General features: G+C 38.9%; 2 protein-coding genes across 3 annotated transcripts in view; one reads left to right on the forward strand and one right to left on the reverse strand.

The window, feature by feature from the left end:
• The window catches only part of FKBP5 (FK506 binding protein 5), a 165,625-nt gene that overhangs the window by 69,527 nt on the left and 74,772 nt on the right, over window positions 1-21,326 (forward strand). The gene's annotated exons all lie outside the window — the stretch shown is intronic.
• Window positions 10,988-11,451, reverse strand: LOC105514185 (transcription elongation factor B polypeptide 2). Its single transcript, XM_011945377.1, has one exon. It carries the CDS (start codon window positions 11,389-11,391, stop codon window positions 11,035-11,037), a length of 357 nt encoding a protein of 118 aa, XP_011800767.1. The 5' UTR covers window positions 11,392-11,451; the 3' UTR covers window positions 10,988-11,034.

The raw sequence follows: 21,326 nt of genomic DNA on the forward strand, positions 1-21,326 counted from the left end.
CAAAGTGCTGGGATTACAGGCTTGAGCCACCGCGCCCGGCCAATTCATGATATATTTTTTAAGATTTTGGCCAGATTTGTCATTTTGGATTGTAGTTTTTTTTAACCTGTTTTTGTTTGTTTTTTTTTTTTTTTGAGACAGGGTTGCACTGTGTTACCCAGGCTGAAGTGCAGTGATGCTATCTCAGCTCACTGCATCCTCTGCCTCCCAGGCTCAAGCAATCCTTCCACCTCAGCCACCCAAGTAGGTGGGACTACAGGTGCACACCACCATGCCCAACTAACTTTTCTATTTTTTGTGGAGACAGAGTTTGGTTTTACCATTTTGCCCAGGCTGGTCTCAAACTCCTGGGCTCAGTGGATCGTCTCACTTTGGCCTGGGAAAGTGCTGGGATTACAGGCATGAACCACTGCAGCTGGCTTATTAATTTCATTAATACCTTGCTTTTATCTCCACTTAACAAACTTTGGTATTACCATATATGAAATATTTTCATGTGTATGTGTGCGTTTATATTTTTTAAATATGTGACTGAGTTTTTCCCCTTTTTCTTAGATTCCTAGACTGTTTCAATATTTTTTATACCTATTGTCTACTCTGCAGCTAATGACACAGATAGCAGTATATGAGTTTTTCTTTTCTTTTCTTTTTTTAGACATATTCTCGCTTTGTTGCCCAGGCTGGAGTGCAGTGGCACGATCTTTTCTCACTGCAACCTCAGCCTCCCAAGGTTCAAGCGATTCTTGTGCCTCAGCCTCCCAAGTAGCTGGGATTACAGGTGCCCACCACTACATTCGGCTAATTTATTTTTGGATTTTTAGTAAAGACGGGGTTTCACCATATTGGCCAGACAGGTTTCGAACTCCTAACCTCAAGTGATCCACCCGCCTCGGCCTCCCAAAGTGTTAGGATCACAGGCATGAGCCACTGTGCCTGCTGATAATTTAATACACTTTATGTAAGTTAATTTTTTATGATAGTTTTCTAGCTTTGCCAGACCAATTTTGTCAGTAAATTTAAAACATTAAAAAATTTTGAATCCTCCTAATTCAGTGTCTCTAATTTAGTAATTTAAGTTTTGATCCTTGTTTCATTCTGTCATTCTTTTATTTAAAAAATTGTCATTGGCTTTTCTAAAAGTGAATCATGAATCATGTGAAATAATTAAAACAGCAAAGATACCTTTTAGAACCTCCATTTTTTATACATTGCATTAACAAGTTATGCAGTGATGTGAAGATACAAACTAAGGTCATTAAGTTTTGCTTAATTTATAATTTATATTAACCTATTCATTGAAAAGGATTTGATAGTTTGTGATTAAAGCAAAACAGGCAAAGACCATTAAAAACAAAGACAGAAAATGAGCATAAATTACTTGAGAAATAATGAGCAGAATGAAGGGAATGGGAAGAAATCTTTACACCAGTAATCTGAGGCAAGATAGTTTCTGTGTTTGAACTTTAAATTTAGCTCTGAGCTTCCTGGCAAGCAAGAGAAAAAAGGAAACAGGGTGGGTTTTTTAGTTATTGTCCAATAAAGAAAGCTTTTCCAGTTTTTCAGAAGAGAGAAACTTTTTCTGAGTCATAAGTTAGGTTTGTTATGTGAATTCTTACATATGGAACATAATTTATATTTCCAATTTTGAAAATTATTGAATTTCTTCTGTTGCTCTCTTAGCCATCAGGTACCATTCTATGCAGTGTAATTATATTGGTCATATTAAGTTCATGTCCACTGTTGTCAAAAGTGGAAATACCATGGCTGGGGTGTGTTTATGTATTGCCTCTAGAGCTGTAGCCACTGACGAACAGGAAACTGAAAGCTAAAAGTTCAGGAAATGTATTGTATTTAGACTGTGGAAAAAATATATATGATACTTTACTGAAAGCCATGCTCTTTTGAAAACTGAAAAATTTATGTATGTATTTAATTAGAGATGAATATTAAGGATTCTTATAATAATGCTGTCAGATGCTTAAATATGATAATAGATACAGTATGTGCATTGTAGGCCAGGAAAATTGTGCAATGCTAGAAAAAAAGGCAACAGATTATTGTATGTATTCAGCTATATTCTTTCAAGAAACAAAACAGCTGGCACATCAATTGAATTCCTCAAGGATGTCTTATTTCCAGAGAATTCCAGAGTTTTAGTTTTAGCTTAGTTCCAAGGAAGAGGAGGTCCCTGTTTTACAGGATAGCCTATTTCAGTCTTAAGGAGTTCTAATGGTTAACTTCTGTTTTCATACACTGAATTTAACTTTGTTTTCCTGTGATTTATTAATATATTCTATAGCTTTCTTAGAGTTGAGAATAAAATGATTAATTGATTACACTTTTTTTGGAAAGTTAATTGCATCTCAAATGTTTTCTTAGGTATTGTCGCATTTTAGGTTCCTTATAAAATCCTTCCTACAGGAGTCTTTAGTTTTGAAGTTATAAAAAAAATTGTCAGAGGAAATGTGACTAATGTATATGCCTGGTTGAGCTGCATTTTCTTACTGTTTCTATACTTAGTATTTTAACAGGATGTGATTGATAAGAATTTAACATTCCAATTCTTTAAGACAATCATGAAGCTCTAATAGCTTCTTAGAAATGGAAATTATGTCATTATATATTGTTGTTTTATTGTTGTGCATTTTAACAAAAGAAGTGACTTACAACTATTCTGTTGCAGTTTTATGATTTGAAATTATAGTCACAAAATATTTAGGGGCCACATTAAGTGAAAATTCCATTTATTACAAAGGCTTTTAAAAGGATTTTTAGGTGTATTGCATGTCACTTACTTATAATCAATTTAATAGTTTCATTAAAATTAGTCTCTTTTCAAGACTGATTTTGGTTTTGGTCTGTTAGGGTCGTGTGTTTACCCCTGAACTGTTGCGGTAACCAAAGGGATAGAAAGCACTGACTGACAAAAAATGGGCACTGGGCCTAGCCTAAGAGGTGAGGAGCAGGGCTTCCCAGAGGAAAGTCCCAGGATGCTGTTTCGCATAAAGGGGAGTGGGCTCTGGGCTGACACAAGGAGTCTCAGCAAGGCCAGACCATAAAGGGCCGGGTATAGTGGGAAGAAGAGCTGGATTTTATGCAGTAGCTGATCTGTTGTTGCCATAGGGGATTCTTTTTGAATAATAACTGTTACTTTCTTACTGTGGTACATACTCATTGTAGAAAAATTTAATTAGTGAAGAAAATAAAATAAAAATATCCTATAGTTTTTTTCCCTTTTTGAATGTTCTTAGCTAATTTTTGAATGTTCTTCCCTTAAACTTCATTTAACATTTAGGTTACTTTCTTTTCAAAACAGAGTCTCACTCTGTCACCCAGGCTGGAGTGCAGTGGCGGGATCTCAGCTCACTGCAACATCTGCCTCCTGAGTTCAAGTGATTCTCCTGCCTCAGCCTCCTGAGTAGCTGGAATTACAGGCGCCCGCCACCGTGCCTGACTGATTTTTGTGTTTTTAGTAGAGATGGGGTTTCACCATGTTGGCCAGGCTGATCTCAAATTCTTGACCTCAGGTGATCCACCTGCCTCGGCCTCCCAAAGTGTTGGGATTATAGGCATGAGCCACTGTGCCCAGCCAACTAGGTTACTTCTTGTTTATTTGAAAGAGTGCTTGTTGAGTTGTTCTTTCCACAGATTATGCTTCTAATAACTTTAAAAATTAATTATGGAGGAAATGGATTAATCATTTTAAGGATTCTTTTTTGTTGATATAATGATTCTATTAATTAATATTTGTCTTATGGGAGCCATAAGCGTAATAGGCATAATGAGAGCACACACTTGTAAGTCAGAATGGTTCTTACAGGGGAGACAGGAAAAATGGAGTCCAAAAGGCCTTTCTGTAAGTTCCTTGGGAGCAGGGACTAGGTCTTTCTTGTTCACCATTGTGTCAGGCACAATGCTTGACGCATAGTAAGTGTTCCATAAATAGTTGAATGAATGGATGAGTTTTTCATTAAATACTTTTAGTAGCTCATATTTCTTGTACTATGGATAATCAAGTTCAATTATATTCATCTAAGGTTAAGAGCCTTTGCTGTACTCAGTTTTCTTTATTAATGTAAATTTAATAAACTGATTATTTTTTTAAAAGGCATGCATGTATGTATGCACACACACATAAAACAAGTGAAAATTTATTCTTTCTTCCCCTGAGCCCCATTCTCCAGAATTAGCTACTATTAATGGCTTACTATATTTTTTTCTAGGTATTTTCTCTTCATATACATTTTCTTTTCTTTTTCTTTGAGACAGAGTCTTGCTCTATCTCCCAGGCTGGAGTGCAGTGGTGCAATCTCGGCTTCCTGCAACCTCTGCCTCCCGAGTTCAAGGGACTCTCCTGCCTCAGCCTCCCGAGTAGCTGGGATTATAGGCACCCGCCACCATGCCCAGCTAATTTTTGTATTTGTAGTAGAGACGGGGTTTCACTATGTTGGCCAGGATGGTCTTGATCTCTTGACCTCGTGATCCATCTGCTTCAGCCTCCCAAAGTGTTGGGATTATAGGCGTGAGCCACCACGCCCAGCCTTCATATACATTTTCTTTACACAAATAGAATATTTATATTCTGTTCTATAAATAGCTTTTTTTCCCCCTTCATGGCATTCTTAAACTTTCCATATCAATTCATTTGTAACTGTGTCTTTATTTTTAATTGTATAATATTCCATTGTAGAGATGTATAATAGAAGTCTATTAAGGAAATCCACTCCCTCCCCCCTCCTTTTTTTTTAACTATAATAGTAGTGTTTCTGCATGTATTTTTGCTTGTTTCTGTGAGAATATCTGCGGGTTATTTCCTGGAAGTGGTATTGCTGGGCTAAAGGATATTTGCACATAAACTTTTAGTAGATATTGGGAAATTTGCCCTTAAAAATATTGTACTAATTTGTACTCTTACTAAAGATATGAAGTGTTATTTTTCTGATAACTGTACACACTTTCATTTTGTGGATTAGAAGGATTAAACTTCTGAAAATGAATCCTTGTCATGGTAACTTGAGATGTTCAGAAGATGATAGATTAGGTTATATATATGTTCCTTGGCCTATGGTGGTTTTACCTCCTGATAAACTCATTGTAAATAGAAAATATCACAAGTTGAAAATGCATTTAATGTACCTAACCTACTGAACATCATAGCCTACCTTACACGTGCTCAGAACACTTAAATTAGCCTACAGTTGGGCAAAACCATCTAATAGAATGCCTATTTTATAATTGTTGAATGTCTCACATAATTTATTGCAAACTGAAAGTGAAAAGCAGAATAGTCGTATGGGTGCTTGGAGTACTATTTCTACTGAATGTGTATCGCCTTCTCACCATCATAAAGTTGAAACTCGTAACCCAAACCATAAGTTGGGGACTATCTATAGTTCCGTTGCCTGATGTGATCTGTGGAAGTTAGGCAGAAGATGTTATACTATGACCTTATAGACCCATAGTGTGCTTTGTACAGATTTAGATGTGGAAGATCAGAATATTGGGTTTCTAGGTTTTTATCTTTTTAGAATGTTTAAGATAAACATTTACACCCGGGTGCGGTGGCTCATGCTTATAATCCCAGCACTTTGGGAGGCTGAGGGGGGCGGATCATGAAGTCAGGAGATTGAGACCATTCTGGCAAACATGGTGAAACCCCATCTCTACTAAAAATACAAAAAAAATTAGCTGGGCATGGTGGCTAGCGCCTGTAGTCCCAGCTACTTGGGAGGCTGAGACAGGAGAATTGCTTGAACCTGGGAGGTGGAGGTTGCAGTAAGCTGAGATCGCACCGCTGCACTCCAGCTTGGTGACAGAGCGAGACTCCTTTAAAAAAAAAAAAAAAAAAAAAGGATGAACATTTACTAGTGACGTTCTAAAGGAGCGGAAGACCCCGAGTGCTAGTTTGAGTTTAGATTTGTTGTGCTGGGGCACTATTTAAGGTCTGGGAATTAGAGAGTAATATGGTGGGCGTGCTCTCAGAAAGGCGTCACTAGCAGTGTATACAGAATGAGTGGGAGTGAGTGAGCTGTCTGGAGGTAGGCAGGTCCTCTGGAGAACTATAGTAATTCACGAAGGAAGGGAAGAAAACGCAAAACGTGGTGATAGCTATGGAGCCGAAAGTAAGATAAGAAACACAATGAATAGTTGGCAGGTCTTATTGATTAAGTGGAGAAAAATTATATTGAAGTTGCAAACCTAGGAGAATGGCCAGATAATACAGATTATGAAGTAAATGGAGAAGGGACCAATTTTGAAAAAGTTAATTTTCCTTAAAAACATCAGGAAATAAAAGGGTCCTGAAGTGAGAGAAATCAAAGATTGGAGAAGGAAAGAGGGAGAAATTATGGCACTTTTAATTTCAGCTACTACCTCTATTAGGATTTGGGAGTTATACTGATAGAGGTAGTAGTTGAAATTAAGAGTGGATGAGTTCTGGTATGAAGTGGTTGATGGGAACAGCTGTTGATTGAGAACTACATTTTAAGGAGAGGATACTGATAGTAATGGGAGATGGGATGAAAGAATGCCCAGGCAGAGAGGAAATTTAATAATTTCGGGAGTGGGGAAAGAATAAAGAGAAATGTTACTGTGGCCTACCTTTCATTCTTTTACTGTGCATATGATATTGTATTTGCTGGATGTTTTCCTATAGATACCACATTGTTCTTCCTCCTGGAGTGGCATGTCAGAAAATTTTGATGATTATTTTAAAGATGTTGAGTTTTATTCCTGAAATTGAATGTGGTACCTGAAAAAGGGTCTTGGGAAAGTAGTTTTTGGTGTCATATGCTGTGTTCCTTTTAGTTCATAAAATATTTTCATCTTGTTTGAATATCTGTGGGTCTAAAAAAAAATGGCTAATTTTTGGACAGGTAAAAGTCAAGATACTTTGTACATTTTAATTGATTATTTAAAAAATATTCCCGGCACTTAAAACCTGACAAATACAAATTATAACAGTCACCATCTTTTTAGAAGGACATACTATGAATTCAGACTTTTTGCTGGTTTAGTGCTTGTCAGCATGGAGCCTGTTCACAGGAAATGCTTTAGAATCAGAGTCAGGGACCTGTGACACTACAGGGGGAGTCAGTATGTAAAATAGTTAGAGTGCAAGCTCCGGAGTCATTCTCCCTGGTTCCACTGTTCACTAGCAGTATATCCATGGATAGATTTACTTAGCTCGTCCCTTAGATTTGCTGTCTGGACGTGACAGTAATAACAATCTCAATGTCACATTTTTATTGAAGGGATCCATCATAGAGCTTATATTCTAGTAAGGAGAAACAGGCAGTATACAAATACTATAAATACACTGGAAGAAAACATAGTGGGGCTGATTATAGTCGATTTTTACTCTTTTATTTCTGGTAACAGTAAAAGCAACTCTGTTGAGAAAAGGTTTGAACATGAAGGCAGACCTGAAGGGAGTAAGGGAGCGAGCTCTGCAGCTCTCCAGGGAAGAGTTCCAGGTAGAGGGGAGAGCAAGTGCAAAGGCCCTGAGGAAAGGGCACATGGGAGGAGGCAGCAGGAAGGCCACTGTAGCCAGAGCAGTGAGTGAGGGGAGAAGGAGAAATAATTTCAGAGATAGCCAATGATCAGCATATATAGGGTATTAAGCATAAGAAGGACTTTGGGTTTTATTCTGTGTAAGATGGGAAACTATTGGAGTTCCAGAGTAATTTTTTCTTAAAGCTAGTCTGCTTGTCACTTCTTTTCTTAAAAATGCCTCAGTTCCCTGTTGCCTTTGGAATAATGTTCACGTACTTTATTTTGGCACACAAGGTCCTTCTCCAGTCAGGCCTCTGCCTGTTTATTTAGCATCATCTGCTTCTTTCCCACATGTACCCTTCACTTTAGCCAAATGGGATCACATGCAGCTCTCTGGATGGGTCATGATGCTGTGTGTCTTCGTGTCTTTCTGTACAGTTTGCCCTGTGAGAAGCCCTCCCCCTCAGCTCACATGGTCACTGGCTCTGTTTTAGAGGGTCCTCTTTGTGCTCTTGCTCTCTCATCACTTCTGCCCCAAGCCACTTTGTACTTAAGCTGCTTAGGCTTGAAGCGTGCTGTGTTCTTTTACCAGCCTTGATTTGACTCTTGCCACACCCTTGCTGGTTGAAAGTATGCCCATCCTTTGAGGACTAGCTCACACACTGCCATCTTCTGCCTCCTTTGGACCCTCAGAAGCACTGTGTAGCTCTCTTCTACCTAATCATAATTATTTGGAATTAAAATGTTTCTTTGCCTTCACAAAAAATCCTTGGGCTAACTTATTTCAGTTTTCTGTGTAGCCTCTAGAAGAGGGTCTTATAGACATTTCATATTCAGTAGGTATTCATGGTGTGTAGGATTTACAGGATAATTATAAAACTATTAGCTTTTAAACAACTAAGGGCCAAAAGCAGCAAAAATGAATGCACAATTGAAATGAGATTCCTATTAACAAAACAAATTTACTGTAATTATGATAGCTAGGTAATCCTTGTTCTCTTATACATTTATATATACTTACTAGTGGCACCAAATATTAGTATACCTAATTTGAGATATAGTTTGTTGAAATATATTTGGACACAGCCAGGTGTGATGGCTCACACCTGTAATCCCAGCACTTTGGGAGGCTGAGGTGGGAGGATTGCTTGAGCCCAGGAGTTCAGGAACAGCCTGGGCAACATAGTGCAACCTCGTCTCTACAAAAAAAAATAAAATAAAAAATTAACTGGGTGTGGTTGTGCATGTCTTTAATCCCAGCTACTCAGAAGGCTGAGGTGGGAGGATCGTTTGAGCCTGGGAGGTTGAGGCTGTAGTGAGCCATGACTGTGCCACTGTACTCCAGCCTGAGCAACAGAGCGAAACTCTGTCTCAAAAAAAAAATCAGACGTGTAAATGCTCATGGTTTTTGACGAGGTCATACCACTTCTGGAAATCTTCTTAAGAAAATAATACAAACTAGCCAGCCACAGTGGCTTTTCCATGTAAATCTCAGCAACTTGGGAGACTGAGGCAGGAGGATCACTTGAGCCCAAGAATTTGAGATCAGCCTGGGCAACACAGCAAGACCTTGTCTCTCTAAAAAAAAAGAGAGAGAGAGAGAGAAAGAATAAGGAAGTTACAGTTATACAACTCAGGTTAGGTGAGGGTCATTTTAAAAAAAAAAAAAAAAAAAAAAAAATTAAAAAAAAGAGAAAGTAACACAAACTAAATGATAATTACAACATCTACTGCTACTAATGTTGAAAGTTTACCATGTAACAGGCACTGCAGAAAGCCCTTTATGTGCATTACTTTAGTCCTCACAATCCCAAGAGACGTTGGTAAATGATAGCCTTGTGTTTTAGACAGGGAAACCATGGCACAGAGAAGGTGAGTGACTTGCACAGCACCATACCACTGCCGTGTTGTCAAGCTAACATTCTCACTCAAGCAGACTGTTCAAGAAGCCATACTTTTTTTGTTTATTTTTTTTGAGACGGAGTTTTGCTCTTGTTGCCCAGGCTGGAGTGCAATGGCTCGATCTCTGCTCACTGCAACTGCCACCCGGTTTCAAGAGATTCTCCTGCCTTAGCCTCCTGAGTAGCTGGAATTACAGGCATCTGCCACCACGCCTGGCTAATTTTTGTATTTTTAGTAGAGACGGGGTTTCACCATGTTGGTCAGGCTAGTCTTGAACTCGTGACCTCAGGCGATCTGCCTGCTTCAGCCTCCCAAAGTGCCTGGGATCAGGCATGAGTCACCGTGCCCAGCCAAGAAGCCATACTTTCAGTTACATATGATAAAAGCTTAGGCACAAAAATGTTCATAGCAGTGTTACAGAGTATTAATAAGTTGGAAGCAATGTATATCATTCATGAATTATGGTCATCCATTCAGTAGAATAATTTTTTAACAGCTTAATTGAGATAAAATTCACATACTGTAATATTCTCCCCTTTAAAGTGTACAGTTCAGGCCTGGTGTGGTGGCTCATGCCTGTAATCCCAGTACATTGGGAGGCTGAGATGGGAGGATCACTTGAGACCAGAAGTTCAAGACCAGCCTGCTCAACGTTGCGAGACCCCATATCTCTATAAATAAATACATACATAAAATAGAATAAGGTAAATCAAAAATAAAGTATATAATTCAGTGGTTTCCAGCATATTTCCAGATTTGTGCAACAATTACTGCTGTCCCACTTGGGAACATTTATAACCCTAAAAAGAAATCTCCCACTCCCCATTTCCTCCTGTTTCCCCTAACCTTAAGCAACCACCAGTCTACTTTCTGTCTCCGTGAATTTGCCTATTCTGAACCTTTCGTATAAATGGGATCGTATAATGTATGGCCTTTCATGATTGGCTGCTTTCAAGTGAAATTAATAGTTGTAAATATGCACCTAATAACAGAGCTTCAAGATACATGAATCAGAAACTGATAGAACTGAAAGGACAAATAGATCTAAAATTATAGTTGGAGATTTCAGTACCTCGCCTCTCTCAATAATTGATAGAACAAGTAGACAAAAAATAATTTAGAAGATGTGAACTACATTATCAACTAACCTAATTGACATTTACATAGTATTCTACCCAATACAAGCAGAATACACATTTCTTTCAGTTGCACACAGGACATTTACTAAGATGGATTGTATTTTTGTTCACAAAATAGTGTCAGTGTTGGCCAGGTGCGGTGGCTCACGCCTGTAATCCCAGCACTTTAGAAGGCCGAGGCGGGCGGATCACCTGAGGTCGGGAGTTTGAGACCAGTCTGACCAACATGGAGAAACCCCGTCTCTACTAAAAATACAAAATCAGCCGGGCGTGGTGGTGCATGCCTATAATCCCAGCTACTTGGAAGGCTGAGGCAGGAGAATCACTTGAACCTGGGAGGCAGAGGTTGGGGTGAGCCGAGATTGCTTCATTGCACTCCAGCCTGAGCAACAAGAGCAAAACTTGGTCTCAAAAACAAAAAAAGCAGCGTCAATGCATTTTTTTTTTTTTTTTACTCTCAAATCTCTTTTATTGGGGGGAATGGGCCTCTTGGGGGTCCTCACTGCATGGCTTGTTCATTGGCACTGCTTCCTGAGTCCTGGGGCTTCATTACATCCGGCAGCTCAGGTGGGCTGGAGAACGGCTCGATGCACAGGGCCTCAAAAGTGTCATCTGCCCGGAAGGCCAGCCCCACTGTGGCTGGGGCCTGTGGCCGTGCTGTTTGACTGGTGAAGCCACACTCGCCCAGGGTCTTGCCATCATCCAAGAGTTGGTCATCCTTGTACAGCCGCTGCTCGTCAGGAGGCCGCTTGAGGATGCCCTCGACGATGCGCTTCAGCTCGAACACCGTGCTGGACTCCTTGGCGTCCGTGAAGATGGTGGTCTTGTGGCGCCGGATCATGAGGAACACGTACATCGCGGCGGCTGCCTCTCCCCTGGACGCGCCGGCGCGGCCGCGCTCCGCGCCGTTCCCGGCAGCCCCTCGTCAATGCATTTAAAGTGACTTCGATCATTTTTTTATTTTTTTGTCATCAGTCCCTTTTTGTCATCAGTTTTCCCCATAGATAATAGAAAGTGTAGAAAGTGATGGCTGGTTTTAAAATTCATATGGAAATGCAAAGACCTAGAATTGCCAAAACTATTTTGATAAAGGACAACAGAGATGGAAGATTTAACACTGATTTCCAAAACTTATAGTTGCAGTGATTAAAACATGGTATTTGTGGTAACTGGTGTAAAGATAAACAGATCCATGGAACAGAATAGAAAAGTCCAGAAAAAAAAATATGGTCAATTGATTTATGAAGAAGCTTCCAAGGCAATTAAATGGAAAGAGTATTGTCCTTTCAAAAACAAAGGTTTTGGAACAATTTGGTCTTCATATATAAAAAAGTGAATCTTGATTCATACCTTACATCATACATAAAAGTTAACTCAAAATTGATCATAGACTCAAATGTAAAGCCCAAATTTATAAAATCTCTGAAAGAAAATCTTTGTGACTTTAGGTTTGGTAAAGATTTCTTAGGTATAACACCAAAAGAATGATTTATAAAAGAAAAAAATGATAAATTGGACTTCATTAATATTAAGAATATCTCTTTGAAAGCCATGTTTAAGGGAATAAAAGGACAAGCCCCAGACTGGGAGGAAATATTTATGGAAGATATTCTGATAAAAGACTTGTATTTAGAATATGTAAGGAATTCTCAAAACTCAACAATAAGGCCAGTCGCAGTGTCTCCCGCCTGTAATCCCAACACTTTGGGAGGCCAAGGCGGGTAGATCACTTGAGGCCAAGAGTTCGAGACCAGCCTGGCCAATATGGCAAAACCCCATCTCTACTAAAAATACAAAAATCAGCCAGGCATGGTGGCAGGCACCTGTAATCCCAGCTACTTGGGAGGTTGAGTCACGAGAATCGCTTCAACTCAGGAGGCAGAGGTTGCAGTGAACAGTCAACTGAGATTGCGCCCCTGCACTCCAGCCTGGTTGTCAGAGTAAGACTCTGTCTCCCAACCAAAAAAAAAAAAAAAAGAAAAGAAAAGAAAAAACACTCAATAAAGCAAACAACCTAGTAAAAAAAATAAGCAAAAGATTTGAACAGATGTTTTGTCACCAAAGATACATGAATGGCAAATAAGCACATAAAAGATGATCAACATCATTAGTCATTAGTGAAATGCAGACTGAAAGTATAAGAATATACCATTACATCCTTACCAACACTTTTAGGCTTCAGGCTTTTAAACTGAAGACATTATAGTGTCTAATATCCAGATAAGATTTTTCAGATTAAATTTAGAGAAGACATTACAGTGTCTTCAGTTTAAAAGCCTGACAGTAACAAGTGTTGGTGAGGATGTGGAGCAGCCGAAACTCATGCACTTGTGGTGGGAATGTAAAATGGTACAACCACTTTGGAAAACAGTTTGACATTTTCTTTTTTTTTTTTTTTTTTTTTTTTTTGGGACATTTTCTTAAGGACTTAAAACTGACGCTACCAAGTGACCTATTTTGCTCCTAGGCATTTATCCAAGAGGAATGAATACATATGACCACATAAAGATTTGTTTACAAATACGTGGCAGGTTTATTTGTAATAGGCAAGAATTGAATCTATTCAAATGTGCTTCAACAGGGACATTTGTGGTATGTTCATATGATGGAATACTATTCAACGATAAAAGGGAATGAACAATTGATACAACTTACTTTATTCTCAATATAATTATAGTAAGGAAATGAAGCCAGAAAAAAATGGCACATTATATGGAATTCTATAAAATCTACTCAAAAAGCAGATCAGATTGCCTGGAGACCTGAGTTGCAAACGGATGACTTATGCGGGAAATATTTGTGAGTAATAGGTATGTTCATCATCTCAATTGTCATGATGACTTCGTGGATATATGTACATATGTCAGAATTTATCGAATTGTATACTTTAAACGTGTAATTTATCGTAGCTTAATTATGTCTCAAAATTTGTAAAAAAAAAAAAATACTTCATGTGTTCTTCAACGTTTATAGCATGCTGCTCAAATTTCAGAATCACATAAGGGATTGAGACTAATTTTTAAAATAATTTTTCAGTGATTGGGTGTGAGGTAACTCATGCATTATATATAGCAGATTTGCCTATTATTATTTTTTTTGAGATGGACTCTCACTCTGTCGCCCAAGCTGGAGTACAGTGATGTGATCTCAGCTCAGTGCAACCTCCGCTTCCAGGGTTCAAGCGATTCTTCCACCTCAGCCTCTTGAGTAGCTGGGACTACAGGTACACGCCACCACGCCCAGCTAATTTTTTTTTTTTTTTTTTGAGACGGAGTCTCGCTCTGAAGCCCAGGCTGGAGTGCAGTGGTGTGGTCTCGGCTCACTGCAAGCTCCGCCTCTCGGGTTCACGCCATTCTCCTGCCTCAGCCTCCTGAGTAGCTGGCATTACAGGAGCCCGCCACCACGCCTGGTTAATTTTTTTTTTTTTTTGTATTTTTAGTAGAGACGGGGTTTCACCATGTTAGCCAGGATGGTCTCGATCTCCTGACCTTGTGATCCACCTGCCTCAGCCTCCCAAAGTGCTGGGATTACAGGCATGAGCCACCACGCCTGGCCAATTTTTGTATTTTTTTAAATTAGAAACGGGGTTTCACCATGTTGGCCAGGCTGGTCTCGAACTCCTGACCTCGTGGTCTGCCTGCCTCAGCCTCCCAAAGTGGGATTACAGGTGTGAGCCATTGCACCTGGCCTTATAACTTTATTACAAAATTGAGAAACCAGGTGTTTTACTTTGTTTTCTGAATTTCTGAATGCATTTTCAGAATGATATAAAATGTTAAATTTTATTTTAGATTAGAATATTGTTGTCCAACTGGATGATTAATAAAGAAAAAGAAAGGAAAGAATGTAGTGAGACCCCCTAAGTACAAAATGGAGGAAGTCAATGGACTTCCAAGCTTGAGATAAATTCTTATGATCTTGATTGGATGATTAGGTATCGGTGGTAGAGAGAATAATGGCTCCTCAAAAATGGAACTTGTAAATATGTTACCTTATAGGGCAGAAAGGACTTTGCAGACGTGAATAAGGTTAAAGGCTTTGAAATGGGGAGATTATCCTGGGTTACCCAGATGGGCTCAACTTAATCACATGGGTTCTTAAAAGTGGAGGAACTTTCCCAACTATAGTCAGAGAGAGAGAGAGATGGCTACAGAAGAATGATCAAAGAAATGCAGTATTCCTGGCTGAAGATGGAGGAAGGGGGCCACCAGCCAAGAAATGTGGGCAGCCTCTAGAATGTGAAAAGGCCAGGAGATGAGTTCTTTCCCAGAGCCTCCAGAAGGAATGCAGCCCTGCCAACACCTTGATTTTAGCCCAGTGAGACCCATTCTGGACTTCTGATCTCCAGAACTTTAAGATGATAAATTGGTGTTATTTCAGCCACTAAGTTTGTGTTAATTTCTTTCTTTTTCTTTTTCTTTTTTTTTTTTTGAGACGGAGTCTTGCTCTGTTTCCCCAGGCTGGAGTGCAGTGGCATGATCTTACCTCACTGCAACCTCCATCTCCCGGGTTCAAGTGATTCTCCTGCCTCAGCCTCCCAAGTAGCTGGGATTACAGGCACGCGCCACCATGCCCGGCTAATTTTTGTATTTTTGGTAGAGATGGAGTTTCACTATGTTGGCCAGGCTGGTCTCAAATCTCGAACTCCTGACCTCAAGTGATCCACCTGCCTCGGCCTCCCAAAGTGCTGGGATTACAGGCATGAACCACTTTGCCCGGACTGTTTGTGTTAATTTGTATGGCATCTTTAGATAACTAATACCATATGTAAGTGGGTAAAACTCAGAATTCATATTGTGCCAGAGGATTGCAATGGAAAGTGAACTCTGTATTGTTAAGATAACTTTCTATCCCTTGGGAATTGTTTTTCCTTCCACATAGCAAACCTCATTTTCCCCAGAAGTAAAACATATATTTATAAGTTACTTTTTAATGAATAAATACAAAATAATAGAGTTGGAATAAACCTTAGATACGATTCTAATCTAACCCCCGAAAGGTATAGATAGAAAAACTGAGTGAGGGCCAAAGATTCCACAGCTAGTTAATGGTAGATCTGAGTTTACTGGCCTTTTCTTCCTTCCATATTTTCATGGTGGGGATTTAAGATGGCCAAGGTTTTTTATTCTTTCTACACAGACTCAAAATGTTATTCTTGTACAATTTTTCTCTTAGGCATATAATGGACTTTGGGAAACAATTTCTAGAGTAGTGTTTTAATGAGATAGTACTATAAGAGGATGCAGTATTACATAAAACTTTTGTCTTGGGTTTTTTTCCCTCTGCGTCTCAAGTCTGAAACATCTCTTCCTCCAGTTGCTAGTAAATGTATACTCAAATATTGGCAGCTAGGTGTGGTCCTCTGTTCTTGATTGTCCATATTTAAACCACACTAATCCAGTTAATAACATAATTCTCTGTGTGTTGTGTATGCACAGACATATTCTTATAATGCACTTCAGAGATAGATTTTAATTATGCTTGGGTGTTCTTAATCAGTACTCCTGATTAGAACAGAATTTTATTTTTACTTTTATAGTTGAACACTCAGGTACAGTGTAATTCTCCAGATTAGATTTTTCAGATTAAATTTAGAGAAGGAATGTACTCAGCTTGTAATGGTATTTCAGCACTGATTCTATAGTGTCTAATATTTTGCCTTCTTTACATTGACTGTGATTTTGAAAATTGTGATTCATCTCATCATTTATTGAGTACTGCTCCTATGTCATTTACTTATACTAGGTGGTGGGAGTACAGAATGAATAGGACATATTCTCTATATGTATAGTGTTTATAGACTTTTCTCATATGTTACCTTGTTGGCTGGTTCCTAGAAAACATCAGGAGACTTAGGACCAAACTCTTCAGCCCTAGTGAATCACGTCAAGGTACTGTACCCTGTGGCACAGGTAGAAATTTGACTTTCTATAAAAAACCTAGACAAATAATAGGGGCTCATTCCTAGTGTCTTCACCCTTATCAAAATGTAAGTTCTATGGAGACAGAAATTGTTTCCTGTTGTTTAATGCTGTATCTCCACTACAACAGTGCCCGGCACATAGTAGGTGTTCAGTAGATATTTGTTGAATAAATAGCTGAATGGCTTCTACTTATCCTTCAGCTTTCAATTAATTTATTATTATTATTTTAAATTTCTGTTTCTTTTTAGAGATGGAGTCTCACTGTGTTGGCCAGGCTGGTCTTGAACTCCTGGTCTCAAGTGATCTGCCTGCCTCGGCTTCCCAAAGTGCTGGTATTACAGTCGTGAGCCACTGAGCCTGGCCCACAACTACTTTTTTTTAAGAGTCAGGGTTTCACTATGTTGCTCAGGCTAGACTCCAATTCCTGGGCTCAGGCGATCCTCCCACCTCAACCTCCAAAGTTGCTGGAGGTACATAGAGCACGTGGCACTGGACCCAGCTGCTGCCCTGACTTTAACAGTGATGCCTATCTGATGTACCTTTGAGCTAAGGGGTCTCTTGTCTTGGTGCAAAGCTGGATACAGCTTGTGAGAGATAAGAGGCATAAAATTAGCTGGCATGGTGGCACATGCCTGTAATTCCAGCTACTCGGGAGACTGAGGTGGGAGAAATGCTTGAACCCGGGAGGCGGAGGTTGCAATAAGCTGAGATCGTGCCATTGCACTCCAGCCTGGGCAACAAGAGCAAGACTCCATCTCAAAAAAAAAAGCAATGCATAAAGTCAAGAAGGAAAGTACCAGAGAAGGATTCAGGTTGCTTCAGGGGGTAAAGGAGCAGTAAATAGTTTTATTTGAACAATAGTATGGTATGGTATTAAAAGACAATGAGAGGAATAGTGCAGTAACTTCAGACACTTTCTAAGTGCTGTAGATCTTTTAAAATCCATCATAGTTGTCTTGCTGACTTCTTTAGTGACGATTTGAGTTTTAATTATTCAGTTATGCTGCCAAAAGTACTGCAGGTTGTCAAGTATCATTTATCCAAAATGCTTGGGACCAGAAGTGTTTTGGATCTTGGATTTTTTCAAATTTTGAAATATTTGCATATTTCTCTAAGAGAAAAAAGATATTTTGGCATGTAATGCATAATATTTGCATAATTTTAATCCAGTGTTCTAAAATGATTGTACCCACCAGAATCTACAAACAATAAGGAACTGTGGTTGTTTGCTGCAAATAACTATGACAAACCACACTGTATCACATGTATTAGCCCATTGTGACATTGTCAGTTGACCATATGTATATACGTGTATACATGAGATACAGTATCTTGGGGATGGAACCCAGGTGTAAACATGAAATTTATTTATGTTCATATGTACTTATACACACAACCTGAAGGTAATGTTATACAATATTTTTATTTTTTTTATTTTTAATTTGTTATTTTTTTAAAGTCAATACATTTTTATTCAAGGAATTCCATGTTATGATTTCTTCCACTGTCCATCAAGGCCATTTTAGATCCACTAAAGAGCTGCAATCAAAAGATTTATCTTCAAGTTAGCCCTTTTTAATGAAACTGATGCTTATTTTAATCCAGTTGTCTGTCAGCCCATAATTCTTTTACTTTGGCTTCTGTCATCTCCTTTTAATAGGGATATACTGATGAAGACTTCAAAATTCGCCAAGAATCTTTGGGATCTAATTTCTTCAACCAGTTTACTTTAGGGTCCTTTTCACTGTAGGTGTGGGTCTGCCTGGTTCTCAGTTTGACACCCTTTCTTAACATGAATGAGCTCAAATCATATTCGTTCCTAAACGATCACACTCAGGAATAGTACAGATGTGTGGAATATGCCAGTACCTTTAACTCTAGACATCATGTTCTCAAGATAAAAGCCATTAAAACAAAAAGCCACCGTATGTATCGTCAACATGAAATTGTAATGCAAAATTAATACTGCTGAGGATTTCCCTTATATCCCATGCTGTTTATCTATTTTACAGTCCTAGAATCAGTCTTTTTTTTTTTTTTTTTAAGAGACAGGGTCTGTCTTTGTTACCCAGGCTGGAGTACAGTGGTGCCATCAAAGCTCAGTGCAGCCTCCAACTCCTGAGCTCAGTCCTTTTGCGTCAGCCTCCCCTTCCTGAGTAGCTGCAGCTACAGGCACATGCCCCAGTACCCAGCTAATTTTTAAATTTTTGTGAAGATGAGGTGTTTGTTACTTTCTTGCCCAGGCTGGTCTTGAACTCCTGGTTTCAAGCAATACTCCCGCCTCAGTGTGGAGATTGCAGGCTTGAGCCACTGTGCCTGGCCTGGAACCAACCTTTATGGCTATCAATACTCCCATCAGTTAACTGTCTCAGGTATCATAATATCCCTTCTTATGTGTATCAAAACTCATACTGAACAATGAGTTCTGGGTTGCAAAAGAGGATTTATGTTTTGCACTTATCCATAAGTCTTTGTCCACAAGTTAAAAACAGTGCAGTATACAATATTTTTAATAATTTTGTGCATGAAATAAAATTTGTGTACCTTGAACCATTAGAAAGCAGAAGTGTTAGGTGTGGAGTTTTCCACTTGTGGCATCATGTTAGAATTCAAAAAGTTTCAGAGTTTGGAGCATCTTGGATTTTGGATTTTTCCAGTTAGGAATGCTCAACCTAATCAGAAGTGAGACTTGGACATTAAAAGTTTGAAAGCCACGGTTTTATTTGCTTAGTAAGTACATAATTGCAACAGTACTTTTTATCTTAATTATTGTGTAGAATCTGATGACTCCTCGACATGTCACCCACACTTCTCTCCTGAGCTCAGGCCTTACCTCTGATAACCCTCTGGACATCGCACAAGCATCCCTTGCTCAACACACCCCAGCCAGAGTTCTCTTGCTCTCCATAAAAAGCACTCTAAAATGTTTGAATTAAATTGAAGAGAAAGAATACAAAGTCCTGATGAGTGGAACCATGAAATGTTTCATCTTTTTTTCCCTAAGTTTAAAAAGATCATGAAAGTAATACATGTTTCATGTTAAACTATTTAAATAATATAAAAATAAAATCTAAGAAGTGAAAATTCCTTCTTATCCTCCCAAATCTCATTCTCCAGAGGTAAACACTGTTTTAGTAGTTGGGTAAGTTATCTTTCCAAACTTCTTGTATAAATAAGCAAATATACAAACAACATATATACTTTTTCCCCCTTGGAAACAGGATCATGTTACAAATCATTCTGCAACTCACCATTCACTTAACAGTACATCTTGAAAATCCATCTGCCTTTTCATGTGATTATTAGACGATTGTTTATGTGGAATGGGTAAGACCCCACCTGCTCCATATTAGTGATATTTTCCGAGGTTAGCTGTCTTAAAGGGAAACAATGAAAAAGACATTTTGACATGTAATGAATAATATTTGCATAATTGTAATCCAGTGCTCTAAAATGATCACACCCACCAAAATCTACAAACAACTGGGAACCATGGTTGGTGGCTGCAAGTAATTGCTATAAATTACACTGTTTGTGCCAGGTGCAGTGGCTCATGTCTGTGATCCCAGCACTTTGGGAGACTGAGGCAGTTGGATCACTTGAGCTCAGGGAGTTCGAGACCAGCCTGGCTAACATGGCAAAACCCCATCTCTACTAAAAATACAAAAATTAGCTGGGCATTGGTGGCTCACACCTGTAATCTCAGCTACTCAGGAGGCTGAGGCAGGAATTTGAACCCAGGAGGTGGAGATTGCAGTGAGCGAAGATCAGGCCACTGTACTCCAGCCTGGGCAACAGAGCAAGACTCTGTCTCAAAAGATTAAAAAAAAAAAAAATTACACTGTTTGTGTTACATGTATTAGCCCATTGTGGCATCATCAACTGACTTTTTTTTTTTAATGGTCCAGATAACCAGATCATCACTGGGCACTATGCACCATAACAATACATTTCATTTACTACAATGCTATTCTTTTTTCCTTTTTTTTTGACAATATCTTGCTCTGTTGCCCAGGCTGGAGCGCAGTGGTGGAACCATGGCCTGATACTCCTGCCTCAGCCTCTCCAGTAGCCGGGACCACAGGCGTGTATTTTTTATTTTTAGCAGAGATCGGGTCTCACTGTGTTGCCCAAGCTGGTCTTGAACTCCTAGGCTCAAGCCTTGACCTCCCAAAGTGCTGGGATTACAGGTGTGAGCCACTGCGCCTGACATTCTTTTATAATGGATGAACATTTACAAAATATTTTCCCAATTCAGTTGTTGGGATGTTTTTGTTTAGACTCTTAGCTAAATGATTCTCTACTGTATAGATTTATCTCATCATTTTTAAAAACTGTATATTTTTATAAGTATGCATTTGCCAAATTTTACTCTAACATTCCCATGACCATCCTCTTAAGGAAAAACTTTGAAATACTTTTATTTAGCCATACAGTTAAAATTTGGCTGGTAAGTGATCTGTGTTTAGTTGATGAACAGATCCATGCCTGCATTCTTCCTGTTCTTGCATCATGACTTTTTCATCTCCCTTTGATTCTTTTCCCTATATGCATTTAAGCCTGTCTGGTTCTTTCCTCAAGCCTTTGCTCTCTACTTCCCTTTCACCCAAAGCATTTCATGTTTCCCCTTTATAACCATAGTATAAGTATCAAACTTCTTACCTGTGACTTCTGCCTCTCTATACATCTCTCTTCTACTTTTAACTTTCATGTTCACAATATGCTATCTTTCTCTTATTTTCACTTCTTACCTTCTCCAACTTCAGAGAATCCCCACTGCCTAGTGTTCTTGGGAGATGCTAGAGGATACACAAAATGCCACCTCCTAGAAGGTCGAGGCATTTTTTTCCTTAAAAAAAAAAAAAAA

This window comes from Colobus angolensis, unplaced genomic scaffold (genome assembly GCF_000951035.1).
Source record: "Colobus angolensis palliatus isolate OR3802 unplaced genomic scaffold, Cang.pa_1.0 Scaffold24, whole genome shotgun sequence".
Lineage (NCBI taxonomy): Eukaryota > Metazoa > Chordata > Mammalia > Primates > Cercopithecidae > Colobus > Colobus angolensis.